Source organism: Saccopteryx leptura, chromosome X, assembly GCF_036850995.1.
Source record: "Saccopteryx leptura isolate mSacLep1 chromosome X, mSacLep1_pri_phased_curated, whole genome shotgun sequence".
Lineage (NCBI taxonomy): Eukaryota > Metazoa > Chordata > Mammalia > Chiroptera > Emballonuridae > Saccopteryx > Saccopteryx leptura.
Genome location: NC_089516.1, coordinates 65,366,049 through 65,381,129, shown reverse-complemented (window position 1 = coordinate 65,381,129; position 15,081 = coordinate 65,366,049). Strand labels below are relative to the sequence as shown.

The window sequence follows — 15,081 nt, the reverse complement described above, 5'->3', positions numbered from 1 at the left end:
TTTTAACCTTTCGCCTCCCTGTTAAAAAAAAAGTTGGCTGCTCCCGCCCCAAACAGTGCCCTAACCCGGAGCCGGGTTGACAGGGCCACTCCATTGCGCCCTGGACGCAATCCCGTTTGTCGCAATGGGCCCAGCGCGGAAGGGTACTCGAGAGCTTCTACGCATTTCGAAATGGAACTGATTCTGTGCTCCTTCCGCGCTGGTACTTGATTGTAATAGAAAGTAGTTCCGGTTCGTGTTGTTTTGGCGGAGGAGCCGTCGCCGCCATTTCAAGACCGTGAGAGGTAGATGGCCAACCAGAGTTCCTGAGGTTCGAAACCTGGAAGTGCTGCCGCCGCTCCAGCCTGCCAGAGCACCGGCCCGGTGGCCGCTCTCTCACTGCTGCCTGCAGAAACGTTCTCGCTGGTAGTGGCGGTGCAGCTGGACTGAGTCACCCCCACCTCGCCCTCCCTCTAGAAGCTCCAGATGGCGTCTTCCGTGGGCAACGTGGCCGACAGCACAGGTACGGTGTCCCTTCCACCTTGCAGATGCCCCGTCGCGGGTCTCGCGCCGTCATCACCCCTACCTTCCCTCCGACCACCCCATGACATCAGTGCACCACTGAGCTTTGCGTCGTCCACAGGCACCTGATCAGGTTTTCCGCTGTCGTCTGCCCACCAGCATTTCCTCTCGCTTCTTTGCTTTTGGCTTCTGTTCTTGCATTTTCATCTCACCAATGCCCTAGCTTGGCGCGCTCTCGGGACGCTTGTTACCGTGCACGCTTAGATTGTCTCAGAACGTACTGCGTTGAAATCCTGTCCTTTCGCCCTCCTTCGCCCCCAAGTCGGCTCCCCGGCCCTCCCCCTTCCCATTCAGCCCTTTCTCCTTTGCCCGGCAGGGTCCTCTGTCAATGCAGGGTGGGGGTGCCATGCCGATGGGATCGTCCCGTGCCGACGCGGTCATCCCCGCACTTGGCATCACCCAGGGATGAGCAAAGGCTTCTCCATGTGCTCCGAGTCATCTCGAGAAGACGGGCTGGCGAGCGGCCCCCCGCTGGGCAGTGCCTCGCTGCTGTTCCTGCGCTCCGGTGGCTCCGATATTGGAAATTTCCAGGGGCTCCTTCTGCCAGTGCCCAACACCCGCTGCCCCAGTCTGGATTTCCCAGCCGGCTCTCCCTCCCTCCTTCCCTCCCTCCCGCGGGGAACCACACCCTTTCCTTAGCGGTGGTGCCTGCCCGGTGGTCCACTTCCTACCCTCGGGGCGAAACCACCCTGGTGCTGGGGCTTTGGCGGTGACCACCCTCGGGCCGAATTCTTGCTTTGTGTTACTTTCTCCTTGTATTCCTCCGCCGCCGCCTCTGGGTCTTCCATCCCCATTCTTGAGCTCAGTGTCTCTTTATTCCTAGGGCGTGTATTTTTTTTTTAAGTTTTCATCCCTGCTTGAAGAGTTTGTAAAGCAACTGGAGTGTTGGTTGCACAAGTGCAAGGCAGTTGCCCTTTTACACAATTCAGTCGAGAGCATTTGGTACTAAAAATAAAGAAAACAACCAAATTATTGGAGCGTCCTTCAGCTGCCTTTCCCTATTTAGGCTATTTGAGGCGGCGGGGATTGAGCTGTAGTTCTAAGGTTTCCCATGAGGTTCTTTTTTGTTGTTGTTTCTCAGTTGAGATCTGTCCAGGGTTTTATTTACTATTTTTGGACATTGCGCAGTAAGTAATAGGTGAATCTTCAGTCGTATTTTATCCATTATTACAGGTAGTGGGATTAATAATCAGTGTTGCCCTCTTTCCCAGGGATTTTTGAGATTTACGGTTTGTACTAGCTTGCCCTTTTTAATGTGTGTTATTTTATTTGAGGGAGTTGTCATTTCAAGTGTTAAAACAGATAAGTGGCTTTGAAAAGTTGATAAAGTAATGTGTTGAAATAAGGAGCTAAGAAGTTCTAGAAATTTGTCTAAAATGTAATTTTCTAGTTTCTATTAGAGATATGTCTCCCTCAGATTTGGATGCAAGTCTTTCTGCTCTTAAGTTAGGGGTCAGCTGTGTATTCTGTTCAGGAAATTTATTTGCTTTCCTGAGTATACAGATCACTTGCCAGGTCTAATGATTGGGGAGCTTGGCTCAAATTTGAGCTGGTCACTGTGACCTTGGTAGAATTTAAGTAACTTGTACATGGTTTCCCATTGCAGCCATCTGGTGACATTACAGTAATGTAATATTGTTTAAGTATTACACCTGAGATTTAGGTGTTGTTGATTTTTTACAACCTGTGGGCTTTAGCTGTATCCTTGATGTATTTGAGTTAAGTCACTTAGACACAGCAAAGTGCTTTCATTTATTATTCATTCTGTTGCACTTTATTCAATGGTTTTATATTTTAGAGTATTCCCATTCTTTTAAGAAATCATTGCAGTCATAGGTAACTGCTTGGTTTATAGAGGATTGTTTGTGATATCTTAAACCTTTAGTCAGTGTCAGAGCTCTTTGGAAAATGCCAGCGTTAAACCAGCGTGGTTGGGATTTAGCTAATTGGTTTCATTGTGAATTTGGGATGGTAGAGGAACAATATAATTTTGGGTCTTTATTTAAAATGTTTAGTGACCCCTTTAAACATTTTGGCTCTTGACAGATGAATTCATCTTGTTTATCAGCTGTTTTAAAAATAGCACCTTGACTTTTAGTTCTTTTCCCTTATACATGATTCTAGTGTTGCCGTTAACTTAAACAAATGAAGTTGTGAAGTATACAAAAACAACAAAATAATTTTGAATTGAAAACACATCTTGTGTCTCCACCAGGTTAAGAGATAGATTGTTACTACTAGTACAACCTGGAAATCCAACCTCCCACCCCCAAAAATTCAACTTAAAACCTTGGACAAACTATTAAGTTTGCCAGTGGGTTATATTCTGACATTATTAAACCTTTGTGACCTTGCCAATCACGTTTTATATTTTGTTTCTATATGTTAACTGAAAATGTTTACTGAATCTTTACATGGTACCTCTGGTTTATAACTGTAAAATACAAAGTATTCGTGGTTGTATAATGTAATCTTATTTGGAAGCAAATATTTTTATCTAGTCTGGGAAAGAAACTTAATGGATCAATTCTAAAAATGCAAATTCTGCACCTGATGTTAACTTGGGGGTACAAATAATGTGCAGAACACTCTAGTGCTTTACATAGTTTCAAGCATTTTCATCTTTAAGTTTAATAGACCATATTTTTACATTTTTTTGTTTGCATTTCTAACTTTTTGTTTTCCCCCTCCTTCCCTCAAATGTTTTGATGATTCTCCAGAACCAACGAAACGTATGCTTTCCTTCCAAGGGTTAGCTGAGTTGGCACATCGAGAATATCAGGCAGGAGATTTTGAGGCAGCTGAGAGACACTGCATGCAGCTCTGGAGACAAGAGCCAGACAATACTGGTGTGCTTTTATTACTTTCGTCTATACACTTCCAGTGTCGAAGGCTGGACAGGTAGGAGATGTGGGGGTACCGTCTGGTGATTGCTGCCTCTGCGTGCTGAGCTTGAAAAATGATAGTTAAATATTTGAACTTGAAATGTTTCTTATACTGGGTTTCAACTGAGCCACCAATGCACATCTGCTGTCTTGTTCACTTGTGACGTGCCCAGCTGCCAGTTTTTCTCCCTCCTCCTGAGGTGGTTATACTATCAATGTGACTAGGACCTTTTCTAGATTTTTCCACCTAATCTAAGTTTGCTGTTTTCTTAACTCTGTTCAGGTAATAAATATTCGTAGCATACATTTGGGCATCCAGTCTCATGTTTGTAAGACACGTCATCTTGAAGGACAGAGTACTGAGAAATGATGGTGTATATGCTGTGGTACGAGGTGCACATGCAGTTCTAGTTGCAAAGACCATCATTAAATTGCTGTAATTTGCTGCTTTTAGCTAAGCAGTGGAATTAACCAAAAGGGAAGATTCTGTGCTTTTATCCTTTTAATAAATTGTCATTCTGGTCTATTTAAAGACATGCGTCATTAAGTCTTACCGACGAATGGAAAGTGAGCGTAGACTCATGCATGTAGCATTTTCATTCTTGATCTTAATAATCATGGTTTACAGAGCGGAAGTTTGGTAATAAGTCTCCAGTAAGAATTTTATCTCATAAGGAAAAAGAGTTTTCCAATTTGAAATCTGGAATACCTCCACTTTTGAAAAGCTTTGATTTCCAAATTTTTTCCTGTGTATTAGTTAAAACATAATGTTATTGTTATATAATTAGCAATAGCACAGGGTCTTCAAAAACTGTTTGAGTTGTGTGTGGGCTGTCCCTTTTTTCTCTAACATGTGTGCCCCTGTATCAACACATTACCTTTTTTAGATCTGCTCACTTTAGCACTCTGGCGATTAAACAGAACCCCCTTCTGGCCGAAGCCTATTCGAATTTGGGGAATGTATACAAGGAAAGAGGACAGTTGCAGGAAGCAATTGAGCATTACCGGCATGCATTGCGTCTCAAGCCAGATTTCATCGATGGTTATATTAACCTGGCAGCCGCATTGGTAGCAGCAGGTGACATGGAAGGGGCAGTACAAGCTTATGTCTCTGCTCTTCAGTACAATCCTGTGAGTACAATTTTAATGGTTATTATTTTTCCTTCACAAAAGTGCAGAAAGAAACATAGTTTGATAGCTCAGACACTAAAATAGCTTTTTACATGGAATAAAGTCAAGAGTTTACAAATGTTTGTCTACTTAAAATGGTGGAATTGCTTTGATCATGTCTGCATCTTGTTTTAAAATTTATTTTATCTAGAAAGTCATATTCGAAAGCATAAAAATTGTCCTTATTGCAAGAAACTATTTTTATAGTGCTTGTAAAAAGTACAGAACATATGATACTGTTCTTTTGGGCTGTTCTAATTACATTTGGATAAAGTCTGATAGGTGTTTGCAACAGTTAATTGGTTTTCAAGGAAAAGTTGATGAAAGTCCTTAATCTGTAACGTAAAATAGTGGAAACAAGATGCCAATATATTGATCAGTGGCATGAAAACTAGGCTGCAGAATTTTTTCCTCAATATCCTTATTTTTTCCTTCAACATAATTAAAGGTAGAGTTCAGGTGAAAATAGTACTCAGGCTTTTGAAGAGTTCCTGAATTTTTGGAGTTGAAGTTGCAGATGTTTTCTGGGGAACAAGTGAGGCCCAGCTGGCAGACATTGAGGTTCTGATTGTGTTAGGGCCTCTGAAAGGTGTACGAGAGCAACACCTGTCCTAGGAACGTTTGATGTGGTTAGGGAGAGAAGATAGATACAAACTTAAAGGTATACTGTAAAGCAGGCGTCCCCAAACTAGCATGCAGCCCCCTGAGGCCATTTATCCCCCCCCCCCCCCGCCTCACTTCCAGAAGGGCACCTCTTTTATTGGTGGTCAGTGAGAGAAGCACTGTATGTGGCGGCCCTCCAACGGTCCGAGGGACAGTGAACTGGCCCCCTGTGTAAAAAGTTTGGAGACCCCTGCAAAAGAGAGGGATGGAAGGAATCCAGAAAAATGTAAGAATACATTTCCTAGCTACATTGTCAACGTTTAGTTTTGCAGCAACCCTGGAAGTGTAATGAACTATTATAGCTCCCATTTATTGAAAGTCTACTTTGTGCTCAAAACACTGTGCCAGTTGCTTCAGTCAGCAGACATTGATCTTTTTATTTTTATTTTTAAAAAAATACTTTTTATTTTTTAATTTATTTTAGTGAGGAGAGAGAGAGAGAGAGAGAAGGTGGGGAGTGGGGAGGACCAGGAAGCATCAACTCCCATATATGCATTGACCAGGCAAGAGCCTGGGGTTTCAAACTGGTGACCTCAGTATTCCAGGTCGACATTTTATCCACTGCACCACCACAGGTCCGGCAGACGTTGGTCTTTCATAATGCTCACAATAAGTGTTCAAAATAGGTGGTATTCTTTTTTTTTAAAAGGTTTTTTTGGGCTCTGGCTGGTTAGGTCAGTTGGTTAAGAGTGTCATCCCAAAATGACAAGGTTGTGGGTTCGATCCCAGGTCAGGGCACACATGGAAAGCAACAATTGAATGCACTACTGAGTGGGACAACAAATAAATGCTTCCCTTATCCCTCCCCCCATCTGTCCCTCCCTTTCTCTGTCTTAAAACTCAGACAATAAAACAAAGAAAAGCCCTGGCTGGAAAGCTCCGTTGATTGGAGCATCATTCTGGAGCTCAGAGGTTGCTGGTTCGATTCCCCAGTCAGGGCACATACAGGAGGAGCTCAATGTTTTTGTCTCTCTCTCCCTACCTTTTTTAAATAAATAAGTTAATCTTTTTAATTAATTAATTAATTAATTAATTAATTTTGAGAGGGGGAGAGAGTGAAATGAGAAGCATCAAGTTGTAGTTGCTTCACTTTAGTTGTTCATTGATTGCTTGTTGTATGTGCCTTAACCGGGCAAGCACGAGGTTCTGAACAGGCAGCCTCATTGTTCCAGATTGGCAGTCTATCCACAGGGTCACACAGGTCAGGCAGGTGGTATTTTCAGTTTTAGCTATTTAAAAAAATGAGACTCATGGGTTATTAAATTTTTGGGGACTATACAGCTAGTAATGGTGAAAGGGATATTAAAACCTGAGCCTGAAATGAATATCTTGAAAACATTCAAGAGAGAAGAAATAAAAGATAACAAGGTGATCAAGTGCCCAGAGAGGGCAACGCACCCTTCAAGCAACTCTTGAGCACCGTTTGGAAAGCACCAATCATATCCTGCCTTCCCTTACTTTCATAGGTTAGAAACTGAAGCTTGGTCTAGTAGTTTGCACAAAGATCTGAAATAATTTTGTTTCTCATGGCATCTATTATTTCTACAGCTAATTTTGAGAGTATAAAATTAAACATTTTTTAATTCATTGCTTTTCGTATGGATACAGTATAAAGTCTTCCAGCTACCCTTCTTGGAGGCAACCAATTTCTCATGTATTCTTTCAGAGCTACTCAATGCATGTTGATGTAAATTGGAGCGCACTTGGTAATGTTTGGCGAGCTACCCACCCACAAAAAACTTTAGAGAACCCTGCTGTACGTGCTGCTCCCGGGGCTCGGCCAGTTCTTACCAAGGGTCAGGGCTCACTTGTGCACCTAGTTGTCACAATTAGGTTGTTGCCCTTTATTAATCAAGGTTGTTTTCACCCTGCACTTGTTGATTGGATGTAAGCTCACTTGTGCCCTTGTACACAGCTGTGGCTCCAAACATCTTGAACTCTGATCCCCTTGGCTCAGGTTTCCGGTTCCCTCCCATGTGTGGCAGAGCAGTCGTTGCTTCCCACAGCATACTAAACCCAAAAAGTAAAACGAGGAGGGAGAACTGAAGTGGGAGACAGAACTGTGCTTTTCAGCATCGAACCTCTTCATGGCAGCTGTGCTCCCTATCTGGTTCTGTTTCTACTAGTAGAAGGGGCACTTCATTCCTCTGTAGTTACTAGTAGGAATGAAAAAGCGATTGTGCAACCTACCTTGATTTCACTTAACTATCACTATATCTGATTATATTTTAAAGTATTTCAGGATATCTAGTCTTCACTGGATTTTCTGTCAAATGCCTTTGTCAGTTCAGCGCCGACAGAACCTTGAGTCTGTTCCTACAGTGTGTTCTTGCCGGCAGTGCGTTACTGGCCTCAATCATAGTCATTCTGTGAAAAATATTGGAAGGGACTTGGCTTCTTTTGGTTTTGCAGTGGTGAAAAAGTAAAATGGTAAGGTAGTGTTCTTGGTAACCTGTTTGCAGTAGTGTTTACCTTTTTAAGTTAATGTTATATCATTTTAGAAGTTATTCTGTGACTTGATTATAGAAATTACTTTTAAGTCAGCTGTTTCACATGTTTACATCCTGAATTATCTCTCGTAAGGTGGGATGATTTAATGATTTCACTAAAATTTCAGTCCATTGTATTTGATGGTGCTATTGTAACTGGTAATTTTTCACATGATGGCTCACTAGAGGTGCCCATACCTGGCAATCCCTTTTATGAATTGTGAATAGGATTGTCCTTTGTAAAAAGCTCCTGAGTCTATTCGTTGTTGAACTAGTGCTTCTGATTTGATTGCGGGTGCATGGCACCAAGCTACCACTGTATCCTGACCATCACGTGTTACTGGAGAAAATCATATATTTCCATTCCTTTCTGCTCTGCTGTTTAAATTTGCTGTGCTAGTGTCACATTTAAATATTTGAGAGCTTACTGTGTGCAGTGCTTTGTTAGGAATTGGGGATATGTGTTGGGGGGGGATGTGTTGTGGATTATAATAAGAAACAGGATCTGACCCATAAAGGATAAAAAGTGTAAGTTCCTTGGATGATAATTGTTAGAGTATTAATCAGGAGATCTTCTTGAGTGAGTGCTTATAACCTAAGCATTCTGTAGGAAGGTAAATAGCAAGTAGACTTCCTTGGCTGAAGTGGTGAGTCAAGTAGTAACGAGAAGTAAGTATAGTACAGAAGAGTCAATTGGAAGATTTAGAAAGAATAGAAAGACTGAGGAGTTTGAATTTAATTTGAGAGGCAGTTTAGAACTGTAGGCAGTTGTTAATACCACAGGAATTGGGCTGCCACCCAGATTTTGGCAAGGACTGACAGATTCATTTACTCGTTTTTGGAGTTTTTCCATCTGGGTATATGTTTTTCTTTCAGGCTCTGTAGCAGTTAGAGAGGTATCTAGTCTACATAGTTTAGAGTCATCCCTGCGGACCGTAGAGGCTTGGACGTATGGACCCTCAGCCCTTTTCCCTGGTACTCATGATGAATCTTTTCAGTATTTGCTTTGTAAAGCTCTTCGAATACCCATCGGAATTTGCGAAGTTGTCTCCATATGGAGCTTACTAAATTATCACCTCAATTTGAAAAAGTTTTTTTTTAAAGTGCAAGTGAAGTGGTTACCAGGGGAAGGGGGTTGTGGGGAGGGGAGTAAAGAGGGACAAATATAGGATGATGGAAAATGATTTTACTTTAGGTGATGGACACAGAACATAATAAACAGTTCAAATACTATAGAAATATTTACCTGAAACCTATGTACTCTTACTGTTTAATGTTATTCCATTAAATTTAATTTTCTAAATAAAATTAAAAAGAGAACTGTATGTTTTTATCAGCCTGATGTTACTTCATGTGGGTTTGTGTATATAGATGGTGGGGTCAGGATGGGGTTGGGGGTCCTTGGAGGAGACGCAGGAAATAGAGTCAATCTTAGGAGGGGTGAATATACAGGAAATTCTTACTCATTTCCATCTCCTCTTATTCATACTACTTTTCCTCTTATTCATACTATTGTCTACAATGTCCTCCTTCATCTATTAATGTCCTAATTATCCTTTAAGGCCCAGCTTATTTTTTTTTCTTTTTTTTTGAGTTCATTTACTTCTGTAAAACTCGTTCCCACTATGGGAGCATTTAATATGTATGTGCCTTCTGGTTTGAGCAAGGGGTCACTGGCTCAGCTGGTGGCCCCCCCCCCCCCCCCGGTCCAGGCATATATGAGAAAGCAATTAATGAACAACTAAGGAGCTGCAGTGAAGAATTGATGCTTCTCATCTCTCTCCCTTCTTGTCTGTCTGTCCCCATCTGTTTCTCTGCCACAGAAAACAAATATATACAGTATGTGCCTTGTCTTTCCACATAGTTTGTAATCTCCTCTAGGCTAAGGATTCTAGTAATTTCTTTTCCTTACAGTTCCAGGCATATTATTGAATTTAATAAAAGTTTGCATAAAAGATATTATCCTGGGCCCTGGCTGGTTGGCTCAGTGGTAGAGTGTCAGCCTGGCATGCAGGAGTACTGGGTTCAATTCCCGGCCAGGGCACACAGGAGAAGCACCCATCTGCTTCTCCACCCCTCCCCCTCTCCTTCCTCTCTGTCTCTCTCTTCCCCTTCCCGCAGCCAAGACTCCATTGGAGCAAGGTTGGTCCAGGCGCTGAGGATGGCTATACGGCCTCTGCCTCAGGCACTAGAATGGCTCTGGTTGCAACAGAACAACGCCCCAGATGGGCAGAGCATCGCTCCCTGGTGGGCATGCCGGGTGGATCCCGGTCGGGTGCATGCGGGAGTCTGTCTGACTGCCTCCCCGTTTCCAACTTCAGAAAAATACAAAAAAAAAAAAAAAAGATATTATCCTGGGAATGGATAGAATGGGCTGGGTTTGAGAAATGTATTCACTTAGCAGACATTATTTGGATTTGACAAATGAAACAATTGATGTCTTAGGTTTTGAACTTTTCAGTGAATAGTCGTATCCTTGACTTTTCTAGAAATGAACTGTTCATGCATAAGGTTTGGGCCCTTAAGTTGGAGAATCAGATTTCACTGTTATATTTAATATGATATGTTTTACCTTTTTCTAAAACTGCCTTACCAATTATCTTATAGTGATCTTGAAGAAAATCTTTTTTTAACTACGGTCATTGTGCTAACTTGATTTAGTATGCTGTAATGAGTCTAGATGATATAACTAAATATAGATATATACACTGTCAGGAGTTGGATGGCAGTCATCCAAGAGTTTATAGAAACTAGAGGGTAAAATTATGCAACAGTTGGCTATGATGTTTATAGTCCATTAGGGTCATTGTTGAAGAATTATTGCAAGACTTCTGAGTATTATGGCTCAGAAAAGACAGGAATTGGTAAAAGTCCAAAGCTTTGTATACCCACAGTAATCAGGTGTAGAAGGAACAGATTAGATTTTTCAGACATGGTTTACAAAAACAAAATGGGAACTTTTAAAGTTTAGGGAAAATAATCATACAAAGTAGATAGGAAAATTATAGAATGTGAGAATGTGTTACTTCTGAGAGTATAAGGTTAAAGAGTGCTTAGGCCTGGAATAAGAACAGTGATATCTATAATGTTTTTTGAGAATTAGTAATAAATAGCCTTTTATGCTTGAGGTCACTGAAGACAACCATTCTCTCCCAAAACATCAGTCATTGCTTGATGGACAAATGGAGCAGATCAGTGAACTGACCCAGTATGGCCAAGCCTAAGGATGTTATGTAGCAAACTTTTCTTTGCTGGCTGACTTTTGTTTCACCTGACGGAGGATAATACACAGTCACAGAAGTGTTTATCAGTAAAATTATTCACCTGATTCTAATATAGTTGCACATAGAATAATATATGTGATGCTACTTTGGCCCAGTTGACAAAATTCTACTTTGTAGGACTTAATTTTAAGGCTCTTCTATCCATGGAACAGTTTGGAATGATAAACCCACTCCCTCTTGCTAGGGTCTCTGCTTGCTGACTGATGATTTGAATGACAAAGGCAAACAAGGACATATAAAAATTTAGACTCGCTTGTCTGGTGATGTGTCTCGTCATACTGAGGGACAGGGATGGGGACGGGGACGGGTGAGTCAGATGACTAGCAACACAGTTGTGCTGCTAATAAAAAAGCAGTGCCAACTGCTTTTCATTATTCACCTACTCAACTCGAATGGCACTTAATACTAATGAGTAGTCTAGTGGCAGGTGCCCGGATTGAAGCTTTGGTTGGATGGTAATTCTTCTTTCTAACAGTGAAATGAAGTCAAGGTTTCTAAATATGCCTGGCAGCCTTGGGATAGGTTTGCTGATAGCTAATTATAGCTAAATACTCCTTTTTTTATTTTTTACTATGGAAATATTTTGGTCCTTGATATAGAAGTGATTCATTATAACCATTAACAAAATAGTTGAACAAACGTTTGATTTAAAAAAAAAAATTTTCATTGATTTGAGAGAGAGGGAGGGAGGGAGGGAGGAAGAGAGAGAGAAAGAAGGACAGAAGCATCAACTTGCTGTTCCACTTAGTTGTTCCATGTGCTTCTTGTATGTGACCTAACTGGGAATTGAACCTGCAACTTTGGCGTGCCGGGACGATGCTTTATACACTGAGCCACTTGGCCAGGGCTTGATTTTTTTTAACATGACTGACATTTGGGGAGGTGAGAAGCTGTAGTAAGGCCCATAGTCTTTTATCTGAAACTGTTGGGATTAAATGCATTTGGAAATTCTGAATTTTTAGGGTTTTAGAAAGGTAATACGGTATATAAAACTCCTAGGTGGGTCTAGGAGCAGCACCTTCTAGTAAAACACATTTATATTTCTGTAGCAAAAGGCATGACTATTCAAAGTAAGTGGGATCAATAATTCTATAAGTAAGTTTCTGCCAGTTCAGGTCAGGCTTACTTACCAAATGTTTAGAACATTTTGGAATCTGTACTTTGATTTGTGAAGCAGTAGCTTCAGCTGACAGAATAAAACGACAGGAAGCTAGGTGCATAAATGCTACTTCACGGTATTTGGGGTTGAGAAAGAGTGGAATTAACAACAGTATCTCTGTGTTTCTAGGATTTGTACTGTGTTCGCAGTGACCTGGGGAATCTGCTCAAAGCCCTGGGTCGCTTGGAAGAAGCCAAGGTAGGTGTTTGCTAGAACACATTTAAACATCAGTGTTAGGAAAACTTGTACTTTCTGCCAAGTCTTCAACTCTCCATTGCGCTGTCTTCACAAAACAGTCCTAAGAAACTGAGGAGAACTGACAGCATGAATCGCCTCAGACTAGAGCAGGGCCAGGCTTTGGCATTTCTGTTCTAAATCTGGGGGTAAAGCAAGAACCTGAACATTTGGGAGCCTTTCTGCTGAGCTAGATCATCTTTGTAACAATGGGCTCCAACATGATCTTGTGTGGGAATAAATAACATTCCTTCAAATCTGAGGCTTGCCTGCTGGTGACAAGCAGAGCGCCTGTGATTTGGCTCAAGACTCCTTATGATGCAGGTGCCATTGAAAATGCTGCTCTTCTAAGTCCTTTGTGGCTTGTAAGTGGAGAAGAACTTCATCCAAATGTTACCCTGTAATACTGGCATTTAAATTCTTATTTAACCTTCCTCCCTTCATCTTCCTCACCCTTTTGACAGTGGAAGAAAGGCTGTTAAAGTGATTGCAAATTAATAATTGGAACATCCTGCCCCTTCTTGTCCCCACTCCCTTTTCCAAGTTCTTCTTTTCTCTTTTCCAGTCCTAGTTGTCTACCTTCTTTTCTTCTTTCTTTTACTCCTCCCTACCCCACCTCCTTAAAAAAAATAGGACAAAGCTGGTTTGTTTGGGAAATGGACTGATCGAAAGAAAACTTGCCAAAGTGGAAAGGTGGCTTTTAGCATTCTGTGTTTCCAAATAATGAATTTGAACATCAGGTTGGGTTATTAAAGCATTTGCTATAATTTTAAATGAAATTCATCAATGAAATTGTCTTGTTACAAGCCACCTTACGCAACCGCGCTGCAGGGGTGAGGAGTGGGGAGAAAGCAGAATGCTTCTGAAACTCCCACCTGTTGCTCTGAGCCCCACGCGCATGCTAATGCGTGGAGTGTATGCGCAGCGTAGCTGTCTGTTTGACTGCTTTATCCAGGGAGGGAGAAAGCTTCTCAGCACCATCTCATGTTCAAAGGCACTAGTTTCAAGTGCATAGCTCATAAATTCTGCTGACACTTTGGATTAACCTTGTGTAGGTTTCCAGTGAATGAATTGTAATTGAATTCAATCTTAGCTGATGAATCCAATTGGTAACTTGTAGAACAAATGTTTGATAAGCTCCTATTAATTGTCACCCCACCAAGCGGACAGCTAACATGGATTGCACTTCACTGCAGCTTTAGAGATCGGTTTAGGCTGAGACATTGCGCCTGCCTTAGGTTGCTGACTTCTTTATTTCAGAGCTCTGGAGACACCTAGTTTGAAAAATGTTATTCTGTTTTTGTGAGAACTAGTGAACAAGAAAATACTCTTGAGTGAAATGCAATGTATTTCTTTTGTAATCAGTGCATTTGAAAATTCAAGCCAGCATATTCCTAGTAGATGGAAGCAAATTTAAGTTGTCTTTATAGAAAATGAAGAGCCTTTCTTCCAGCAAAAATCCCTGCTGTATGCAATAGCCCTGATTAACCCTCTCCCTTCTGCATGTTTCCCATGTTACAGACTTGAGACTTTCCTCATTCCCATATGTAATAGACATCCAAAGAATTTCAATTGCTTTGTTGAACTTTTACTAATGATCTTGTTTTTATTTTCTCTCTTGTTTTTGGTTTTTCACCATTGATATTGTATTTAGAAGGTTTCAGGTGGGTGAAAGCTCCTATTCCATGCGTAAGGTGCCTCGCTGAAGGGAGCTCGAGGCCTGGATCTAGGGCAGACACACACCTCCTCCTCTTCCAGCAAGGAACGCACCGAAAAGTCACATGATGAGAAATATGGTAACGGGTTTGTAACTGCCACAGCCAAACAATTTGCCTCCATGCCTGAATCTTCTGTCTTGTGGCTTCAGAAACAGCTTAAAATAATTTTATTTACAAGCAAGTTATGTAAGAGAATGTTTTAAACTATAGCCACAATCTGTCAAAGATAAGTAAAAGTTAATTGATATTAAAAATTATTAGATAATTTACTAGTAAAAGCTTCTAACTCTTCTTGTTGTTCATTTTTTTCCTTTTTTCTTCTTTGTTTGGATTGCAGCATTCTGCTCTTCTGATGATGCGCTGTGACCCTGCAGTAGCGCAAAGGCTGCGCAGCGTTAATGCGTGACGCTTGCGAATGAGCCCCTGTGAACGGTTGACTAGATGAGTAATCTGATTGACTGGCTCCCTCAGACCTATTCTGTAGCCTTCTTGGATATAATTGGGTTTTAACATACCTCAAGTCCAACTAATCTCATTAAACAAATATTCTCTATGGGCCTGTCTAGTAGATTAATGGATCTGGTTGGCCGTTTGCTGCGTCTAGGGGTGTTCTATGTAGCGCAGCAGTCCGCAGCGATTGCGCAGCGCGATGCTGTTAGGTTGCGCAAGCGATGTTTGCGCTCGCATTACAGGGACCTCAACCTAGGTGCAATCCTGTCATATGAGGTTTCAGTTTCGGTCCCCTTGGGGATAGGGACATCGCAAGGCTGTAACTTACACCCTAGGTTTATATCTGACTTGGCAGAAAAGCATTTTTCTACTCAGTAGCATAGTTTTGCTGTTAGAGAGGATCATTATTGTTTAGAGCAGCATTTCCCAAAATGTGTTTCATAGTATTCTAATAAAATAAAATGCCCA

General features: G+C 41.5%; 1 protein-coding gene across 3 annotated transcripts in view; it reads left to right on the top strand.

Annotated features, from left to right (window-relative positions):
* The first annotated feature begins 243 nt into the window (after positions 1-243).
* Positions 244-15,081, top strand: part of OGT (O-linked N-acetylglucosamine (GlcNAc) transferase) — a 53,433-nt gene continuing 38,595 nt past the window's right edge. The window contains exons 1-4 of one of the 3 annotated variants that reach the window (XM_066357539.1): positions 244-502; positions 3,312-3,462; positions 4,334-4,577; positions 12,341-12,409. In XM_066357539.1, the coding sequence (XP_066213636.1) occupies positions 466-502; positions 3,312-3,462; positions 4,334-4,577; positions 12,341-12,409 (501 nt within the window). In that variant the 5' untranslated portion in view covers positions 244-465. Of the gene's footprint in view, positions 503-570; positions 635-3,281; positions 3,463-4,333; positions 4,578-12,340; positions 12,410-15,081 lie in introns of those variants that run through there. The other 2 variants (XM_066357538.1, XM_066357540.1) reach the window with 2 other exon arrangements.